General features: G+C 29.5%; 1 protein-coding gene across 1 annotated transcript in view; it reads left to right on the top strand.

Moving 5' to 3' along the window:
* LOC126746590 (mushroom body large-type Kenyon cell-specific protein 1) overlaps positions 1–17,809 on the top strand; it is a 166,907-nt gene extending 149,098 nt beyond the window's left edge. Inside the window, exons 7-15 of the mRNA XM_050454899.1 lie at positions 11,230–11,535; positions 11,589–11,747; positions 12,132–12,314; positions 12,371–12,857; positions 12,916–13,163; positions 13,215–13,657; positions 13,714–13,952; positions 14,003–14,291; positions 15,763–17,809. Coding sequence (XP_050310856.1) covers positions 11,230–11,535; positions 11,589–11,747; positions 12,132–12,314; positions 12,371–12,857; positions 12,916–13,163; positions 13,215–13,657; positions 13,714–13,952; positions 14,003–14,291; positions 15,763–15,835 — 2,427 coding nt within the window. The 3' untranslated portion in view covers positions 15,836–17,809. The remainder of the gene's footprint in view (positions 1–11,229; positions 11,536–11,588; positions 11,748–12,131; positions 12,315–12,370; positions 12,858–12,915; positions 13,164–13,214; positions 13,658–13,713; positions 13,953–14,002; positions 14,292–15,762) is intronic.
* Positions 17,810–23,361: the final 5,552 nt, after the last annotated feature.

Genomic DNA, 23,361 nt, shown 5'->3' with positions numbered 1-23,361 from the left:
CATCTATCTGGCTATACGTCATCGGTAAATGGGATGCCCTCGGTTAGAAAACGATTAAAGATAGTAGGCGGTTAACGATGCTTGGGTTAGATGCAACCATCTATTTATTTAGTAATTTCAGGTTAGATGTAGTGTGATTTTTTTATATTTTGGTAGGAAAGAGTAAGGAGTCTAAAAGCACACTTTGTTTAAAGGTTAAAACTATTTTGGAAAAAAAAATTAAATTTTTTAGAATTGAATCTCTAGAGCAATTCAAGATACACTTTTTTAGTTGAACGATTTCCACGAAATCCAAAATATTAACGATTTATTACTGTTTACCCAAAAAGCTTGTTTTTGGAAATTGCGAAATCGTGGGGAGTTGTAAAGCAAAAAAATGTATTTTTTGATAAAATTTCTTTATTGAAATATTGTTATAGTTGCAGAAGTTTAAAAAAATTTGAAGAAATGGCAAGTTTCTTAACAATTCATATTCGCAATAAACAACCGTCAACTGATATATTAGCATACTTTAGGTGGGCTGCTTGGGCACATCAATTATATAGAATTGCGTTATTTTGGTCAATTTTTGCAATATAGGATCATGCAAAATTCTTCTTTTTTCGAGTCAGATCCCGGTTCCAGTGATGCCAATAATATGCATTGACTATGCTTCGCTGTTGATAATTTGACTGCTTTGTCTATCCAATCTGTAGCTTACATCTGTCCAATTTGCTATAATTCATAACTCTTCACTTGATGTGCTTCATTTCTTCTCATTCGCTAATTTTATTTGATTTTTTTTTGCATCCTTTTAGGCATCAGAGCCTAATTTTTAATGATCATTTTATGTGTACTTTTTGATACGCTTTAAAAATTTTATCAAAATGCCAGAACATAAAAACTCCAAAATACATTTTGAGCAATGAATCAAACAAACTGTCTGGAGAAATACGTAGAAGCGTGCTATTAAGAGGAGTACAATTACAAAATATAAGATATTATCAAAATAAAATGTTGACTTTGAATTTTTGAATTGACTAATATTGTATTTGATTGTTTTCTAATAGTACAGATTATTTAGCAAGTGCTACCACAGCTCCTAAAAAATATTTTTGTAATTTCTAAGAATGGACGAGAGGGTAATTACGTGGTAAATACTTTTTTGTAAAGTATTATAGCAGGAACCAGAATAATAAAAATGTTAATCATTAAAACTAACTGCAAAAGAAAGTGATATATAATTTGTTATTTGGTAGCACTAGAGTATATAAAAATATTAATACTAATTACAAAAGTTATATTATTTTTAGTTATAAGCAAATAGATAAAAAGAGATTAATACTTAGCTTTGACATAAATTCACTGCTTTTAAATAGACCAAAATTAAGGACATTTTGGTAATGCATAGGCATAACTTAAACAGATACGGTTCCGTTTATTCAATTTATTTATTAACAAGGGCCAACTGCCAAGGAAAATTCCAACATTCTATTTTAGGTATTTAAATCCATTGTCCAGTCATTGGACAATCATAATTAGGGTCAGAACAATCCAGGAAAAATAAAAAATAACTTTTAATATCAGTAATAAACTTTAAATGACTTCAAATTCCTGAAACAAATAAACTATTATCTCAACCATCTGGAAAGAATTACTTAAAATGCTTCAAATACAAAAATTACCAGAAAGAAGCCTAAGACTCTTGAAAGAAATAACTTAAAATATCTGGAATAAAATTTATAATGACATCAAATACCTATCAAATACCAACTGACTTGAAAGATCTGAAATAAATGAGAAATATTTTTAATCGCCTAAAAAAGTTTTGAAGAATGACACCCTGGAAAATTACTAAAATATTAGATGATTAATTAAAATCCAAAAATAAATTAATTTTATAATTGTGAAACACAATTCCTAAACGATATGCGGAACGACTCAAAAAAACACTAATATTTTATGCATTTTTTTTAACCTTAATTGTTGAACTATGGTACTAATAGAGTTCAATTACAGTTGGAATTTCAGATTTAAAACTAAACTAGTAAAAACTGTACTTGTTAACAATATATTAATAAGCATTAATTAAATACCTAAATTAATTTATTTAAATGAACATAGACCACAAAAAAAATTTTGCTTGAATATGAAGTTTTAAAACCTTAAATGCAGACCTGTTAAGCCAGAAAGAAGACAATATTATGAGGATAATATATTAAACATATAAGTTGCATTAACTAATTATTTAGGTTATTTCCTGGGTTTTTTTAAATAGGAACTACTAGTTATTTTCATTTTTTTTATATGACGATTAAGCGGTTTTTTATTATTGTTGCAATATACAGTACTAATTGTATTAAAAACCTATGTCCTCCTTGATGTAAAAGTATAATAACAGAAGTAAAAATATAGATAAAATAATAATGCTAATCTATAAAATTAACTTTATTATATTTAATCTATAAATTTAACTCTATTATTTTTATTTAAACAAGGAAAATAGCTAAAAAAGCAACCCTATATCAGCAATTTCATTCAAATCTTTGACATATGTAAATACACTACATTTAAGTAGACCAAAATTTGGTCAATTTTGGTAATGCATACGCATAACTAAAATGGATATGATCCCCTTAATTTAATTCCTGTAGTTAGACTAAGAAAATGATAAAATCTAAATTAAAAATTTTCAAATAGCCTAAAATATAAAATGAGTGACTTAAGAAATCCAAAAACACAAGAAGTGTACCAACAATTAAAAAAAAAATGAAAAATAACTTTAAATAAAAAAAATAACCATAAACCGCTAACTTGCATTAATCAACGGGATATTTTTTGGGTTTTTTAAATAGGAACTACTACTTATTTTTATTTTCTTATATGGTTCTAGTTTGAAATCGGATGATTGAATTGATACATATAAAGAATCATTGGTAAGCCAATACTTGAATTTTTTCTACAAAAGGCCTAGTTCTTAACTAATCTGTAGGTGTGTCTAGGCTCAATATCCTGTTGGAAAATCTATATCCTCTTCATAATTCACTACAATTAAATGAAGTTACATCTTTTTCATTTTGGTAATGCGTAGGCATAACTAAAATTGATACGATTCCTGTAACCTAATTTCGTTTTTAGCGAAAGCGAAATGTTAAAAATTAAATTGAGGAAGTTATCAGGCGTAATCATAATCAATCAACTTAATCATAATCAATCAATAACTATTATAGATAGTACATCAATTTCCAACGATTCAAAAAAAACTAAGAAATAAAATTATATACCAAATAAAAACTTAAAATAACTTAAAATTCTTGGAAGAAATAGCTTAAAATGCCTAGATTAAAATTTAAAATGACTTCAAATACCTAAAAGGCTTTAACAATTATGTCAAATGTCTGAAATAATATAAAATACTTAGAGAAAACTTAGAATGACATCACTTGACTTCACTCTACTTGACTATTAAAAGTGTGGAACATAATTTCTGAACAGTGTGTCGAGTGACTTAAAACACTGCATATTTTATATATTTTTGGAAATTTGAATACTGGAACTAAATCACTTAATGGCTAATACTTATTAAAAATAGGCAACAGCATTGTGAACAAGTACTAAATTGAATTATTTCACAGAATAACAACTGGGATGAAAAATATCTTTTTAAGGGATAAAGAAGGGTATTATCATTATTTAAAATTGTATAATTCCACTATTTGAAGGAATTAAAAACAACAGATTGTACTCAAAACTTATGGACAAATTATGGTTGTTCTGTTCAAAATTTCCAGAGAAATATCTTCTATTTAAAATAATAGGCCTGCAGTGAAGATTTTAAAGGGATTAAAAGTGATTGTACTAATATCAGATTACTTGTTAATTTTCTGATAGTAAAGTTTTAATTTTAATTAAATATTCAATAATATCTGCGTGTTTAATAATTTTTTTAACTGTATCATTAAATCTGTATTTTTTTTTTAATTTTACAATATCTAGTATAAGTCTACAATAAATATTTCAATAGTCTATATAGATTGTTTGTTATTTAGAATATTGTTCTTGTTTATTTTAGGTTAGTTTTACATAAAATAGAATTAATATTCGTATATTAAAATAAAATATTTTTTTTTGTTGGAGCTTAAATGAGACTAAAACCAATCAAATATCAGACAACGAGCATCTTTTCCATTTAAGTTATGCATAAAAATATATAAATTTTGTTGATTTTTAATTATGTTTAATGAAAAGAATTAATTTTAAAATTTATTTAATAAAGCCTTGTTAGTAAATCTAAAAAGTATGTAAATAAGCTTTATATATCAAACTAGATAACAAAATAATAACCAACTAACGTATTAAATTTAAGGGTTTTTCTAAAATTAATGATAGGTACTACTTAATTCTAAAAAGTGTTTAATAAGTTACCCTAATCTATTTATATTAGGTTATCAGATAAGAACCAGAAATCTGAAATTTAGCGCTTAGAAGATAGACGGATTTTACGATATTTGAGAAAATTATAATAAAACTATATAACTAATCGGTTAAAAAATAACAATTGCCTGGAAAGAATTACTTTAAATGCTTAAAATAAAAGAAAAGGGTTTTAAAAGTATGAGTATCAGAACAATCTACTAGAATCAAAGAAGGCATAATTTAAAATACCTGGAATATAATGGGAATTGGCTTCAAAAATCTGGAATAGATAATGTGATATAATTTTAAATACCTGGAAGAAACTTAGAATAGCTTTAAATACCACTGCAAACAACTGAAATATATAAGAAAACTTAATTTAAAATTAGACTATTTAAAGTGTCGAACACTTAAAAGGTATGGAATGACTTAAAATACTGAATATTTTATGCTTTTTTTTGAAATTTAAATATTGTAGGTAAAATACTTAACAGTTAATACTTATTTAAAACAGTTAATAGTACTGAATTAGCCTATTGAAATCAATATTTCCACAAAATGACAACTGACAGAAAGAAATTATCTATTCTAATGAGATAAAACCATTATTTTAAATTGTACAGTTCTACCACTTGGAACCAAATTTATATTTTTTTTGGCTTTTCAAATAGAAACTACTAGTTATTTTTATGTTCTTAAGTTTTCTTTTAGGAAAGACTACTTTCCTAATATTAAACAATAAAAAAAATCAATAATGCAAATTCAACTTGTTGCCATTATTAGCCAAAAATGTTTAATGTTTAATAAATATTGTATATTATGCTAAATATATTTGTAAGGCAAAGCCTGGATATTTTCAAATGTACTATTTTTCCAAAACCGCATAAAACCGTGTATGTAATATGCAAACCCAGAATATTATCATAGGTTAGTAAACCCATAATATCTCGTGCTATTTGTGCAATTTTTGACTGATAAATTCGTTGTTTATGGCAACGATTGCCATACTTTTTTGGAGATAAGAGTTGAATGAATTATTATTTACGATCGTATTCCTATCTTTGTTACGATACTATTGAACCCGAATTAATCTGTATCGGATTTTAGTGCATGCGGATTATTTATTTAAAATTTTGAATACATTTCCATCGCAGACAGCGATTGTTAAAATACCACTTAATAAATAAATTTAACAAATAGTACTCCACCTATACTGGTAGTAAATGTACTTAAGTCAATATTAACTTAAAGCAATATTGACTTTACAATTATATTTTATGATGGTTATCTTTACTGCTAATTTGGTTGCTACTAACAGGTGCTAAACGACCTGTTAACCTTTCAGGCTATAATCTATAAAGACTTTATGTATGGTAGCAGTAGCAGTAGAGTAATCCTGAATATTTGTTTATGTGCTAGCACTGTCTTTAGATAAGTCTAGATAAGGAGAACTATAGTAATTAATTTGAGAGCATCTAAGTTAATTAAACCCATACGTAAAGAGTTAATCTATTAGCACACTAATTCCGCAAAAAACTCTTGGCAAACAAAGCCCAATTACCCTCCAGAGACGTAAAGAGAGGGTGAGGAAAAAAAGTGAACCCTAGACCGAATAAATCGGGCAAACCTTTCCGATAGCCTCGCACGAAAATAGGAAAAATCGAAAAAGGCAATTATTTTAGCAAAGGCGCGCTTTTGTAAACACCGCACCGGTGTGCAAACACCAATTTAATTCGATAGTATGTCGGTTCACCTGTCATAAAAAAAAGAAATAATGGGTCCTTCAAGTGAAGTTGTTTTTCCTGGTGGTTGACCTTAAGGTTCGGCTGAGTTCGACAAGAATAAGATAATTAAGGACAAAGTGCTTCTGTCATATTAATGTGATATAATAAAGAAACTATGACTTGCTATAAAGACTAACATTTGTTGGTTTTCCATGCTAGTTTTTTCGCTCTTTTCAAAGAAATTTTGATATATAATATTGATCCGTTTTAAGGACGAGAATTGCTCATTATTAATATGATTTTATTAGTTATAATTATTCTTTTGTAAGCTAACTCATTTAACTTCAATAAATTTTATTAGTTTTTTATTCTTTCATTGTTTTTATTGACTTTTTTTCAAGTTTTGGTTGTAGCGCTAATGAATCCCTATCTCTAAATTTCTATCAATTGAATAAATAAATATTGGTCAAGGGTTTTCTTTTCTTAAGGTTTCATGTAAGTTTTATTTCGCCTACAGATAATTAATAGTAATTAAGCCCCTTTTACAGTAGTTCCTGTACAAATTTTCAATCTCTAAAATGCTCAATTATGCCTAAGACTCCACCATCAGATCACTGGTCATTTATCAAAAATTATTGTCAAGAAAAAGTTAATGGGTGAAATCGTCGGTTTTTGGTCTTTTTTTAATAATATTTAAAGTTATCAATGTTTCTTAAGACCTCAGTAGTCCTTCTTGTTTTATTTAGATATTTTTTGGCCTGCACACTCTCTCTCCAATTTAATTTTGAAGATTTTTATTTAATTAAATGTAATATAGCAAATGAATCATATCCTTTTAAGTTATGCCTACGCCTAATATATTTATTATCATATTTTATGTTCAATGCTACTTAAGTTATACAAAATGCTTGACTATGCTAAGTTTTTTTGGGAAAATCTTGGCATTTTTGAAGAGTTAATTTATCCAAGATAATAAGATTTTTTCCAAAATATTTATTAAATTAAACCCATTCTTACTATTTTTTGTAAGGAATTTATTATTTATAAAATATAACTACTCCATATTGTCAAATTATTCACACATATCTTCATGATCCCTTAATTAGCTCATTACTACTATAAGATTATATATTAATTTAATAATTTTAATTACTTTCTTGTCAACTTACTCACTTAGGTTCAATAGGGTTAAATAGTTTTTTATTCTTTTATTACTTTTATTACCAGTTTTTCGAAATTTGGTTGTGGGACAGCAAACCTCTCACTCCAATATCTTCCAAATGTCTTTCTTCAAGGTCTCTCATGTGGTACTGTATTAAGGGGTTTAACTAGATGCAAGTTCATGACATGATTTACCAAAAAGATTAGTTTGTGTACTGCATCAGTGGTAGAGAAGCCTGGACAATATCCATATTGACTTTGAGATTTAATTAATTACTTGTGAATTTAGAAATTTGTTGAGCCTTGTTTTTAAACATTTTTCAAAAATGTTTGCATAATAATTTATTTGTGATATAAGACTGTAGTTAAATAATTTATTATCTGAACCTCAATTGTGAATAGATGTTACAATAGATGTCTTGAGGCTTAAAGAAATACAATCAGTTGTAAATATAAATAAGAGGCGTTTTTAGATATGAACGACAGATCTTTAGTGCTTGTGCAGGTATATGATCTTCTCCTAATGACATTTAATTTTTTAAAGAACTTATATATTTCAAGATCTCAGGTTCCATGACAGGTGTAAGAAACTTGCTATTATCAGTATTTGTTGGATTCTCATCAAAAGACAGGAAATATGGGGTTTTTAGCCTCCTAGACTATTACATTTCTATTTTATTTAAATACTGTTTTATATATTAATATTTGAAATAATAAACGTTTCTCAAAGTTCCAGCAGACTCTTGATTTTCTTTGATAATTTTTTGGTCAGCAAACTCTTTATCCAAATTAATTTTGAAGTATTTAATTAAATTTTATGAATTTAAAGTAGCAGATGAATCAGCTCCTTTTAAATTATGCTTACTATCATATTTTATGTTCGTATCTATTTAAGTTATGCATAATGCTTGACTATGCTTCCTTTTTGGAAGAACTTTTTGTATTTCTAAAGAGTTACTTGACATGATATTTTAATGCTTAGAAACCTATGAATATTTGTATACAATTTTAAAAGTTTTAACTATTTTTTTAAGTAACTTAGGTTTAAGAGATTTCAGCAGTTTTTTATTCTTCCGTTGCTTCTATCGGCTATTTTTCGAGTTTTGTTTGTGAGTTTTGTATGCTACACCCTTTTTTTGGGTGAAATGTTAGTAGAACTGTATTATTCTACTAAGTTTGCATATAAATTTTAGATAGTCTGCATAAAATTATTATTAGGTATTCCTTTCTTATCTTAGTTATCAATTTGTTTAAAAAAATTAGTTATGATGCCTAATCCTCAATGGTCAAATTACTATTTATTGAAAAAAAATATTTGAAGTTTCTATTTAAGTTATGCATAATACTAAACTATGCTCGGTTTTCTGTAAGGATTTTTGCATTCTTACAGAATTAAGTGATACTATTTTTTAAGGCTTGAAAACCTAATTCACATATTTTAAAGGCCAGCTATTTTTATGACCTTGTTTAAAACTTTAACCCAATTTTTTTTTATTTAATAACTTGGTGTTATTTAAAAAAATGATCATTATTAGACGCCTGCAACTTTATCATTCGACCAAAAATTTTTAAGTTTATCCGAAATATTTATCAAACTAATAATATTTGTTTACTATTCAAATTTTTAAGAATTTTTTCGTAATTTTTGCATTTTTATAGTGTTAAGTATAGTTAATTAAATAACGAATTAACTTTTTAAAATATACCACCTTGTTATTTAAAAATTATGGGTTTTCCACCATAAAATTTTTTTAGTTGTATTTTATAATTAATAATGACCATTTTATGAGGCCTACATTCTTTAAAAAGTTAGAATCTCTTTTTTTCTATTGCGATTTCTTTAGGCTTAAAAGTTTCTCATTTAATACAAAAATATCCTCTATCCTTTGCAGATAGACCAACATACAAAATTGACGAAAACAAAGAAAAACACAGTCACGGTTTCACAACATATACATATTAAATGGATACACGTGTTTCGCTCTAGCAAGAGCATCATCAGACTTTTAAGAGCTATTTCGCAACGTTCACACTATGTGAATAAACTTTATCTACATTATTATAACAAATATGTTGTTTAATAATGGTTGAGCAAAAGATGAAAAATTGTTTTATAAAAGTTTAGATCAGAAATATCACAATACTCATTATGGTGGGTATATTTGTCTTAATTGATCGCTTAGATGGTTAATGTATATTATGATTATTATACGATTTTATTAGTCATTATTTATTTATCTCACTTAGGTTTAGCAGGTTTAAGCAGTTTCTTATTCCTAATTGCAAAATTACTATTTAATAACAAAATCTTCGAAGTGTCCATGTATGTTATGCTTAATGTTGACTATGCTCGGTTTTTTTAAAGAATTTTTGCATTCTTAAACACTTAATTGACACGATTTTTGAGTTAATTTTATTAATTCACACATTTTTGAGGCCTATAACCCAGTTTAAAACGTAAATATTTTGAATTTTGATTTTTTTCAAACGATTAGCAATTTAAAAGTAATTAAAAATAATCGACTATGTTACTACAATTGTTGCTATTTTACTACTAATTTTTGCACATATATTAAGAAAAGACTATTCGATTTTTCTTCGTTTACAGGTTTGACATTTTTCAATTGAATCGATTTATAAACAACATTATTGCTATCTGTGCACCAAATCTTCAATTAGTTGTATTACAATTGTCAATTTACCATTAATAATCTTATTATTGGCAGGCTATAAGCATTTATAGTTATTATATACATGACAAATACTATAAGTAAAGTTGTTTATCGTGTAGTGAGCGCTTAAAGTGCTGTTTTACTGTTTGTTTTAAAAAAGGGTTATTATATAAAATATCACTGGATAATTCTTAAATTAACGTCACATCCTTGTTTTACATCTTTAGAATTTTGTCCGTGGTCTATATTGCTTAAATATTATCTGTTGCTGGGTAAACATGCATGCATATAATATAACTACGTAATTCGTCCAGTTATCACAATTTTTACATTTAAATCTAAAACAAAAAAGTTTGTGAGTTTTTTAGTGATTATTCCATTTTTACTAAAGATTAAGTTAACAGAAATAGCTTACATCCGTATTTTTTAACCCAAAAATGTATACATTTTTCCAAAGACATTAAATCTTTTACCATTTTTCAGGATTAGTCTTAAATTAAATTAATTAATGCGAACGGCTTACAAGCATTCCATTTAAAAAAAAAATTTAACTCTATCAAAATTGTTTTCAAACGTACCCTCAAATTTTTTATCGACTAGTGACCACTTCAAATACCTTTAATAATTACCTCAAATACCTACCTATCGCAAAAATTAAAATTAAATTAAGTATACAATATCGAGGCATATTCAATTAAACGTGGATGGCAAGGCCGAATATATTTTTATAGATATCTACCCTTACGACTTGTAATCTTACCACATAAGCCTTGCCAGTTTAACCTAATTAATTAAGCTGGAAAACTCTTCCATATTGCAAATTTATTAAACAAGCTCCGTATAATAAAAATAGCTAAGAATCACATATAACTCCACTTAATTAAACTTGAAGTACACGGCATTATCTCAGTCGTGAAATTACGTTGTACATAGTTGTTAGGAATAATTCCGGCGGCCCAGAATGATATTTTCTCGACGGTAGAGGCGAAATTCGCCAAGTGGGACAAGGTCAGGCCGCTCGTTGCATTTATCTTTAAATTCTTGTTGCAAATAACTTTTGCTCCGCCACGACAAACATTTGTTATTGTACAGTCGAAATAAACAACTCCAACAAGACCGCTTTAAGGAAGACATAAATTTTATTCATGAACGTTTAATATGCAGCAGTTTCATTCCTTATCAGTGCGGAATTATTTATTTTCGCACTTATTTCGGAATAAGTACAGAATAAAAATTCTACCCAAATAGAGCCTTAAACCTTGGAAATTTCCTTCTAGTTCCGACTTCAGGCAAAACCGCGTATGTCAGCAGTAGCGGGGCGTAGGACGTACACTGAAGACGAGCTCCAGGCAGCCCTTAGGGACATCCAGTCTGGAAAGTTGGGCACCAGAAGGGCTGCAGTCATCTACGGCATCCCAAGATCCACCCTTAGGAACAAAGTGTATAAACTTGCCTTGGAACGTGAGAGGGAGAGTCACCTTAACAGTTCTACTCCTTTGAAACTTGAGGAGGATGAAGGATTGGATGACGATAAGGAACTCTCTGGAACCGAGGAGGAGAAGGAGGTTGAAAAGGCTTTACAGGTATAGGAAAGGAACTTAAGGGTGAATTGTTTTAATAAATAAAATGCTTTTAGGCTCCCCTGCTTTCGATGGCCGATATCCTCAGGTTCTCTGGCATGGAACACTCACCCGAAGCCATAAAACTCTTTTTGCAGAAAGCGAAGGAGAGCCAAGAGGCTGGATCTTCGCCTCTGGATCAAAGTGAGATCATTCAGTACCTGCAGGTACGAAATGTAAGAGATATTTTTAGCTTAAATCTGGCTATCTATTGTGGTTTTTGGTACTAATTGGTGTTATGAAGGAATCAATTAATTTTCCCATTAGGAATATACAGAATACGTCAACACTTTTTAGTGATGCATTGTTAGAAAAAAAAATTGAAAAATTGTTAAAAAATTGTGCTTATATTCAAGTTAAAAGTTCTTTTTAAAATTTCCTTTCCTTATCCAGAAAAACAAATATTAGCCTATAAGCATACTGATTATGATAAGGAATTCCTAAACTTACCACACGCCTCAATTTGCACAAATTAATTAAAATGGTGATGGGTACCTATAAGCCACCAAGTGTACCAAGAATATACTAAACCTTACCCGTTACACCAGGTCTATTTGCAGGCCCTGATCGCGTCACAAAACATCCTGGCCAATCAAAAGCCGCCAGACGGATCAGTATTACACAACATCATTCCCGAGTTAGCCAAAAGGCTGATCGTCGAAGAACACCTGAAGATCCAGAACAACAACGGTGATAGCGAGAGGCTTTTGAGGCCCAGTCCCTCAAATTCTGTTATTACTAAGGTGGGTCAACTACCACAAACTATAATTCAGGCAGTTTATGTATTATGGGTTTGTAGGTTGAAAAGTCTTTGGAACCCTCCCCGTCGCCCGACTCCGACCCACCCTCGAATGTGATAAAATATCCGTCCTTCCGGCCGACCCCACCCGCCCCTCCAAAAAATGGCTGCGACATTTTTAGTAGGAGCAACTCCATCGACTCTACGAGCGGTAGACTCGTATCGCCTCCCGTAACCAGCGAGTCGAACTCACCGCCCATTTTACCCGGCAAGGGTTTACTTATTAAAGACGTGATTACGCAAAGTATAACGCAAAAGTTTCAACAAGGATTAGATCCGGTAAGGAGGCCCTCCATACCCATGGACTTGGAGTTTAAAAGGAGCGGCTTTACGCCACCTTTGGGCGGGTTACCGTCGGTCATCAAGAGTCAGCAGGACGTGAATAGATATCATCATTCGCAGCAGCAGTCGCATCAACAGCAGCAGTCTGCTCAACAGAATAAACCTCAGCAGGGAAGTCAAGGGGGACAGCCCTCAGGAGGTAAAGGTTAGTACTATTTGATCATCTAAGGTGCTGTTTTATTTAAATGCTTAATCTGTTTCAGGTACTAGGCCAAAACGTGGAAAATATCGAAATTACGATAGAGATAGTTTGGTGGAGGCAGTAAGGGCTGTGCAAAGGGGTGAAATGTCCGTTCATAGGGCGGGCAGCTATTATGGCGTACCCCATTCAACGTTAGAGTACAAAGTTAAAGAGAGGCATTTGATGAGGCCACGTAAGAGGGACCCGAAGCCAAATCCTGTCGATGAAAAAATCGCCAGCCTTAAGCAAAACGACCTTAAAATTGCCCAGGTAACTACAAACTTTTTCCTTAAAGTCAAATTGAAAAATAAATCTTTTTAGGAAAAGTTGAAGCAACAACAACAGCAACAACAGCAGCAGCAACAACAACAGCAACAAAACGTAATCAAACCTCCTCAGCAAAAATTTCCACCCTCCTCGCCGAATGGTATTAAGTTGCCCCTGTTTGAAGCTGCAGCGGGACTAAGTCCTGCAGCAGCTGCGGGACTAGCCTCAGGTACTTATCCGCCTCCATTCCCTTTTTGGCCTCACCCTGGTTTCCCTCCTAATCCCATGGAGTACGCAGCTGCTGCGGCTGCCGCAAGAGGTCAGGCCGGTCCTTTCTTGTCTCCCAGTGAGTTTTTCGCCTCCCAAATGATGCAGAAGCTCCAGGAGGAAAGGGAGAGGAGTATGGGCACACCATCTCCTCAAGGTGGGGCTGCCACTTTGGCCAAGAGTGCAAGACAAATGGCGGAATCTTTGCTGGATGGGTCTGGACCCAACGGGTGAGTTTTTTGCTTAAAGATAGCCCATCTGAAATTAGGAGATATTTTAATATTAGGTCGTTCCTGGATGGTATAATACGTTCCAGTCTCGAATCGGGAGTGCCAAGCTCCGATGAGAAATCAATTAAGGACGAGAAGAACATTGCACCTGAAAATATGTCGAATAAAGCATTACTGGATCAGCTGTGTAGAAACAGCCGACTAACTCCACTACCAAAGCCAAACTTGACGGACGCTAGTAGCTCCGGGGACGAGTCTTACCGGAAAAGTACAAGTCCTCTTAACTTCTCAACAGGTAAACCTACTAATGAGTTACAAAGAAATCACTCATCAAGCTTTTTTTAGGAGTAAGCAACTCGCATAATAACCAAGAGGACTCGAAACCGCACAGATCGTCCCCGCCACCAATCAAAATCGAGAGGAACAATTCGATCGATCACTCGGTCGAACTGTCAAACGACTCGAGTGATTCCGCGAGCCATAACGAGCGTAAACGAAGTCGAGACGAGGAGTCGACGAACTCGACCGACCACGAGCGGAAACACCCGAGAATCTACCTGAAACAAGACCTGGTCAAGCCAGAAAATTTAAAACCGGAGATGTTGGTGCGATATCGTGAGCTTCTGCCAGAAAGGTGAGGAGAAAACATTATTTGTTAAGTAACGCATCACCGGTACTATAGATTTTGCATATGACAATCATAATAGAAATCTACTTTTAGCAAAACGTCTATAACTGCAAAACATACGATTTTGACAATTTATTTACAAATTCCTTTTTCCAAATTCATTTATTACTGAATGAATGGATTTGGGGGATATTGGGCAATCAATCTTGTGGTGCATACAGATCTCCAGGTGGAACCGTCATGCCTCACCAAGAGCTGCCAGAGGCCCAGAAAAGCTTAGAAAAAGCCATTTAGGAGGTTTAAACTTCAGGTTTAACATTCGTAAGTACTGGCCACTTCTTAATAAAGTGGACAGTATTTATTTATTTCCCTAGTATGTGGAGATGGTCTCGTAAATGTGCCTTAACCTGTCCAAGGTCAAATACTTCCGTCTATGTCCACAATGCCTTTCTGACAAGCAGACTTCTTAATGTTGCGATAGCTATACATTTGGCTATGACAATTTTAGCATGTAGGCCAACAACTAGTTTCGTTTAATCCCAGCCTAGCAAATACCTCGTTACCACCTTAGCGGCCCGGCATCCAAAGAAGCCTAAGCCCTGCAGCTCTTTTCCATCAGTTCTTCTAGGATTTTTGTTGCCTCTAGCACAAGCTTGGAGCTTAAGTTTGTTAGTATTATAGCCTTAATGGCGGCTCAGTTATCCGAGCATATTGAGACGACTGTGAGGCGGTTTCCTCAGTTTAAAATTTTCTGTCCGCTTTTTTACACAACGAATACTTTAGCTCATAAAACAAGTTGTATGTTTCCATGGGTATACGGTGATCTACTACAAATACCTGCACTACAGCCTGCCCAACAGGTTATGCTTTGCGACAAACCAAAACAATTTTTCTGGAAAATTTGTGCTCCTGATCGCTCTATATATTGATTAATGGTACTTTCTGCTTAATTTTAATTTTTTTATGCTCTAAGCGACTTTAAGGACTAAACAAGTGTTCAAATACCTGGAAGCAGTTAAATTTAAAAATTACTACTAATGTCAAAAGTCTGGGGGATATAAGAAGTGACTGAGAAATAAAATAACTTCAACTGACTGAAAGCAAGAGCAAATAATTTCAATTGCCTAGAAGGAATAAAAAACTACTATCCTTGAGAAGAGTTCAGTTACTGAAAAAAATGAAAATATGAATTAAACTTCCCAAGAGGTATGGAATATACCTGCAGAAATTCCGTAATAATTCTGACAAAGGGAATTACTCAAGCAGTCTCCAGGAAATACGATTTACTACTTTAACTACCTGAAAGAATCAGCTGAACTGAAGCGATTATTTCTTATTTATGATTAATGTATTTGCTTCAGGTCATTTTCCTTTCCAGATCTAATTAATTGACTTTCTGGTAAAAATATGCTTAAATGCTTCACTTTCTGAATAATGTTATGCGTGATTACTAAGTAAGGTATCTTTTTGGTTCCAGAAATGGCTCGGGGATCAAAACAGAAAGTACGGCAGGAAGCAGTGCCTCCGATAACGACGCACTACAAGACTGACATTTACCTTTTGTAAGAGAAAGAATTTTTTATTAAAAGAATCAAAAGATGAACACACACATACCATGGAACTGCCAAGGGGGGATGTCAGGGGCGTAGACGGACGCATACGGAGCCCCCTTACGGCGTGGTTGTAAGAATAACTTATATGCAAAACAAAAAATGAGCTCGACGTGACGTGTTTGTTGATAATTTATTGTTTTTTACCTATTTTTTTTCTGTTTTCACGTAGATTTAGCAAAATCGTCTTATATGTAAAAGCATCAAAGCAGTCTTTATATATATACATATATATTCTATATTTATTAGGTGTTTTTCGACTCTAAAGTATATACTCGTAAATTTTGTACGCGTGGAAGATATAGTACCCAAGAATGATTATCAAAATTTAAAAAAAATATTGCACTATATCTTTTACCCTTAAGTGTTTAATCCCCCGTTCGGTGTATTTGGCATAATGTAAAAATTTTAAATGTACTCTTCTATGTGTCTTACGTGTTTGTATACCTCAAAAAAATGTATAAAAAATATCTCCCTTGTTCTACGCGTAATTATATTTACCAAGCTGCTTTGATGATACATAAAATGTTCGTTATATACAGGGTATTAAAAAAATGTCCTGTATATAATGAAATCGTTGTTGATATATAAAATATTAGCAAAGGTATCCCGCGATTAATTGAAAGAAAAATTATATCTATCTGTGATTTAATCAAAATTTTTGATGTATATTTTCTCTAAAAATATCTTAAAATATTATATTAAAATTTAAACTAGCAGGTAGTTTATTCGATACGAGAAAATTCTTGATTTAAATTTTTACAACGAAGCGTTTTACTATGATTTGTTTATTGCTTTTGACACAGTTTATTCAAAAATTATCCAGTATCAAATGATTTTGCGTAGTTCGAAATATATTTTGGAATTGACAAAACCGAGTACAAATATTTGGGTACAAATTTTAATTTAGAACAAATCTCTTAGTTTGCAGTGGTTTTTTATCAACAAATCAACAATATCTGCGCAAAATTATTGGTTCGAATTAATGAAAAGTGGTTAAAACGCTTCGTGATAGGAAAGCTGATAATATAGACCTAAAACAGTTCGCGTCTCTTTATTTTTTACATTAATTTAATGTAAAATAATAACGCAGAAGCTATTGTACAGGTTTGCTAACGTTCTGGCCACATTATAAGTTTTCCTGGGTGATACTGTTTTTGTTTTGTTTAATTTTTTTTGATATAACAAAGAAGTGCAATTAGATGGTATATACATAATACATATATATTTACATCAATATTAACTAGTATATAAGATATATTAAAAGTATATTATATATTTGAAAAAAAAAATGGAAGCTATTTTGTTTGAGAGGTAAAAGATTGACTCCAGGTAGAGTTAAACAAAAGAAAAATAAGATAAAATTTGCTTCTTTCTTCCCCTTTATCCACAACACTTTTTCTCAACAACCGTCAGATGATTACAACCAACCATAAACCGAACCGATACCGACAGTTATAATAAACGATCGAGAAAAATGTTTGTAACAGATTTATATTAAATTTTAATAATTTAAAAAAGTGAGATTTTAATTATTGCCATTGCGAAAATTAATTTTTAATAATGGGATTATAAAAAAATTAGTTGAAATTTTATTGATTTGCATTTTTCAAAGGGCATCTTTTAAAAATTCACACCTTTTTAAGATTTAGTAACTTAAAAGTGCTTTAAATATTATAAATGGAATATGAAAATTACTAAAAATTAATTAAAATGTATAAATAATATTAATTTGCATCCGCATTTTTGTTGTTATTTTTCTCTTTTAAAATATGTAATTGGCTAAAATAGCTTTTCCAATATTCTGAATGAAACTGAAAATACTAAAAATTTAAAAATATTTTTTATTTAGATATCTAAATAAGTCAATTCTAAAAGTGTGCATAATTTATGTTAAAAAAACACGATTTTTATATCCAAAAGGAGCTAAAGTTAACGTAATTATTATATTATTAAATATATGTCAAGATATTAAAAATGAATCGGGAAAATACTACATTTTAAAGATTGAATTATTAAAAAAAATATATTTAAATAATAAGAAACCTTAAAATGTTGATTCAGTTCTAGAAAAATTAAATAATTATTTCAATCGTAAGAATCAAAGCCTAAAAATTAAAATTAATTAAATTTTTATTGATTCAAAAATAAAAATCTATTCAATATTTCAGACTGATAAAATTAAATTGAAATTGAAATAAAAATTTACAAGTTTTTGATCTATGAGCCCCTAAAATTAATTTTTTGATTTTTAAATCAATTCTATGTTAACAAAATTAATAATTTAGGTAGACTTAAGTGTGCATAATTGATTAAGTAAATTAATTCTAGATAATTTATTGGATAATATTTTAGATGTACAGTATGTTAATTCTAAAATCTTACATATTTTTTTTCTTAAAAACACGCTTTTACAAAAACTGTAACTACCTAAAATATCCTCTAAAATATTTTGACTATGACATAAAATTAACATAAAAATTAATTTTTCAGAATACTGATGTGGAGTAAAATTTAAAAAAAAATTGAAAAATCACTCCAAACGTTATGCAGAAGATTTAAATTTTGAAAATTCATTGTTCTTTTATTAATTCAAATTATAAATATTTTGTTGTTTTTTTTTTAATTTGTACCTTTAGTAGATTTTACAAGTATTAAACAATTTTTTGAGCTATGGCACACTTCGAAAAATACAGGAGATTTTTCATTTTTTTTAATTAAAAGGATTTTTTGTTAAAGACCATCTCTTGGCGTATTTTTAGGTTTATTTTTATATATTTTAAGACCATGAAATATATAAAAAATTATTATTAATTTTTTTGGCAATTATAGATCAATTTTTTAGCTAAAATTAACCAATAGCTTAATATTTACAAATCTGTCTTGTTTGATTTAGTTACCTTTTTTAAGCAAAATTACTTTTACTCATCTGAACCGAATGCATTTAAGTTATGCATTTAGAGAAACGCTAAAAGACTTTTATTTTAGTATATTTTTTAAAATTGAACATATTAAAACAAAATAAATCAAAATTAAAAGAGTGATAAGGTATAAAGAATTTTATTTAATATAAAAGCGTCGAGTAAAAAAATATAATTTATTAATATTTTAATTGATTTTTGAACCACAAATGGGATTATGAATTTAATCTGATTTTTAAATAAACTTTTCATCAATTATAAAAAATTTAAATGTCTTATTCAATTTTATATAAATTACAATATTAATAATTATGGAATCATAAGCATTTAAGTTATGCATTTAGAAAATATGTAACAAATTATTACAATATATTTTTAATTCAAGCCTCTAATGCTCTAGATATTTTATTCTTCTTTGAACTTTTTAAAATTGCATTTTTTATAAGTAAAGTTTTGTATTGTATAAGTTTTACTATGTATCAATTTCGAGAAAGAATAATAAAAAAATCTAATAATAAAACAGAAACATGAATTTAAAAGGAAGGCAAAAAATAAGTAATTGAAGGTAATTAATTTAATTTAGTCAAATGCCATAGGCTTATTATAATTATAATTACAGTGGTCTCCAAAATTAAAGAAAAATGCATTTTTATTTGCGTATGTTTTGGGTTAAAAATAAAATACAGAGTGACTCATTAAAAATATATAAATAAAATAAAAGAATAATAAACAGCAATGGTAATTTTTCAGATTAGGGCCCAATAGACGTATTCGCGTTATTTTTTCAATTAAAATTAATACGCTAAAAATGATTGCTAGTTCGTCAGGCCATGCATTTTGCTCTCCTGTAAGATTATATAGTTTCTATGACGCAAGACCGGCACACAGCTTTAAAACCAAATTTTAAGCCATAAAAAAAATAGTTTGACAAGAAAATCGTTATTTACAGAAAAATATTTTTTATGTTTTTTTTACGTTTAGGACGCATTGTAGTAAAAACCCAAGCTGAAATTAATTTTTTTTTTAATTTAAGGCCCTTCAAAATATATAAATAATCCAATTAAGTAATGCATTGATAGACATTTGATTGCTTTTAAATATGAGATATTTATAACTAAAAATGCAGAAAGCAATATTTCTTTTATTTAAACAAACCATATCCATTTAGGTTATGCATTTAAGAGAAATAATGCATTTTATTTACAACTTTATATTACTTAATCCGTTTGACTCAACAAGAATTTAAAAAAAATCTATATTATATGAATCTGTTACAAACAATTTCATCGACGTTCACCAAACCAAAACCAGATTATGCAGTAAATACACATACACATATTTAAGTTGGACCAAAAGAAAAACACTTGCTGTATTGTATATAAAAAAAATGGTATGCTTTTCATACATATCTTTTGGCCACCCGCTTCGCTTATCCGCCAGCCGGACCACTGTGAAATATATTGTGTAGTTTTTATAATTAAATATTACCCCGCAGAATAGTCCATTTTCTGAATAACTGAAATGGTGGTTTGATTATTTTAAGAAAATGGACGTTCTAAGGTCGTAACTCGAAATCAAAACACGACTGGGTGCGAAAAGCGAATGGGGCGGCCAAAACCCAAAACATTCCAACCATATATGTGCCAGATTTTTTATTCACAAAGATTAGCATTGAGATATTTATTACAAAATATAATAATAATAATAATAAAAAAGGATTCACACATTACATAATACATATTATAAAATGTGATCAGGGGTCTGCCCTGTCAGAAATATTTAAAAAAATTAAAATCATACAAAAAAAAATTGTATTGGTTTTTCCGAAGTCCTTGTAGACTTCTCCCGTTCGTAGTATTTAAGATTTTATAAACACTGTTTTAAATGTTTGTGTGTCTCATCACTTTTTATGCTTGCGCTTTATTGTGGGCCCAATATATGTGATATTTTTCCAGAAACATTTATAAAAAAAAATTAACCAAATTGCATTTAGAAACTTTGTTCTAGTTATTTTGTGATTTGGGCCCACTGCGTGTCTCTCCCCCCCCCCATGTTTCGGCTTGTAGTGTACCAAATTGCGAATGCGAACCAACCGACAAAAATGAAGCAAGTGTGTCACTATTTTCGTGCAATTTATTATTATCTAGTGTTATGTTTTTTTTTTCGTTTTTTTTAATATGTAATTGTGATATAATTTGTTATTCAAGACACTCACGTTTTTCTACTTATGTTTCTTGTTTGTTTTTTGTCGACGACAAAAAGGTTTTTGTATGATCAGTTTTGATGCTTTTTTTTTGTTTTGTTTAAGGGTCTGGAAAAACTAAAATGTGGTTTTTGTGCCTGAAATATTGAACTTTTTTATTTTGTTTTAATTTATAATAAAAAGTGTATGATGGAAGGATTTATTTATAGTTTCCACGATTAGATTGCATATTTTACTTTGAATAATTTTCAATTTTTACAATTAAAGTATATAAATTATTTTTTTAGAGTTTAACAATTAAACAACTGAACAACAATTAACAATTTAACAGTAAATTGATAAAGGTGCGACTACTTTTTTAATATTTTTTGTACACACAAAGTACCACAAACTTGTTCATATCTTGAAAATATCTAAAAATTAAAAATCGTTATAAAATATTTAAAATTTAAAATTTTTCAAGTAGTTCCGAAGATATGAAATATTTTTAAGAAAATATATTTTTTTTAATTTTTTAATAAATTCAGGGTTAAAAATATTAAAAATTCTTTTAAAAATGTGGATAGGAAAACTCCTTTTTCTTCTTCTAAGTACATCAAAAATATCATGAAAAATATTCTTGGTATATAGAAACATTCGGACTTATTATCCATAACGAGAATTAAAATAAAGTGAAAAAATGGAGAAAAATCTTAAAACAAAGAAAAAATCAAAGAAACTAAATAAAAACTGCTATGCAATTACGCAAAATGCAAAAATAAAGCTACTAAAATAAATGACACAAAAAATTTAAACATTGCACTATTGCATTTAACTTTTTGAAAAAATTACGAAAATCATTTTTTTCTCCCATTTTTTTAATTAAATTCATTATTTTTATAATAAGCCTTATTTCCTACATTTTTTAAAAACAACAAGTTACTTCAATTCATATTTTGAAAAAAAAATAATATTTTTTTTAATATCTGATAAGGAGCTTATAAAGAGTGAACATGTAAACATACTAATAATTATTTTTATATTTACTTATATAAATTATTTATCACTCAAAATTTAGCAAAATAGGATAAGAAATCATAAACAAAATCAATACGTTTCTAGTAGTATATTATTATTAAAGTTACATGTTTTGGCCTTTTTTGGCATTATTAGGCCCCACATACATAAATGGGCTTCACCTGAAGTCTGATGATACCTTTATAAGATGAAACTAATTTCAATGTTAAAACAAAAAACTTTTAAGATTTTTTTTATATATGACTCCTTTTATTTTGGATTTAGTACTTGATATTTTGAATACTACAATTAACCTGATACTGTGATTATAATATAAAAAATTTAAGTTTTTCCGGAAATAAATCCATAAAAAAAACAAAAATTTAAAATTTGTCAAATTATAAGTTAAAAAAGAAATACGAAAATTCTTTAAAATACCGTAAAACGAGGTGACTTTGCTCCTCTTTTTGAAGATAAATTTAAAAATTGCTAAAATTATTACAAAATTATGAAATTTCTTTACTCTAGTTGCATTCTTTATACAAGAAACATCTTAAAAAATTACTATTTTGAAGATTTGTGCGTAAAAATATCGAATATCTTGTTTTTTTTTTTAGTTTGAAAAGTGGAGCAAACTCGCCCTTAGCCCGGGGTTATTTTGCCCCACCCTAAATATGTAGGCAAAACTCTTACATGTTATACGTTGGAGCAAAGTTAACCTTATGTTTTATTTACTTTTCCCCGGCGAGTAAAAAGAGGGATGTAAACATTTTAAAAAATTAAAGTTTTTGAGGTTTTTAATATAAGGAAATGCATATGTTTCTTAAATATTACAAAAAAATTTAACACTTGAATAACGCATTGCAGTAATTAAAAAATGGATAGATTAGAAAAGTATAGATTTAGTCACTATACCAGCATGCGAGCTCAGGCACAGAGAAGATGCCTCTTTTTGTAACTTGTTTAGGGGGTTTAATAGATCCCCGAATATCAGACCATGAATAAGTAAGCTCGTCTGGCTTTGAGGGCCATTTCCACATCTTTAGCGACTTCTGCATAGATTTAATTCGGACATCCTCTCTGATAAAGGAAACGATTTGCCCGGGGTAAAGTTGTCCTTCATAAACAAATACAATAAAACGCCCTACTTCCTTTACAACCATATCGAAATTATCTTTTTTTTGAGGGTCTATTTCTTCAACAAAATTTATAAACTCATTTTCGATTTCATGTTCTTTCTCGAGCTCTTCAAAGTTTATATAATCTGATGAATTGTTATTAAAATGAAGTATGTCCTCTCTCTGTTGGGTGCCTTGTGTAATAAAATCTTCTTGTTCCATGGCTTT

Source organism: Anthonomus grandis, chromosome 17 (assembly GCF_022605725.1).
Source record: "Anthonomus grandis grandis chromosome 17, icAntGran1.3, whole genome shotgun sequence".
Classification (NCBI taxonomy): domain Eukaryota; kingdom Metazoa; phylum Arthropoda; class Insecta; order Coleoptera; family Curculionidae; genus Anthonomus; species Anthonomus grandis.
This window is presented reverse-complemented; position numbering and strand designations above follow the sequence as displayed.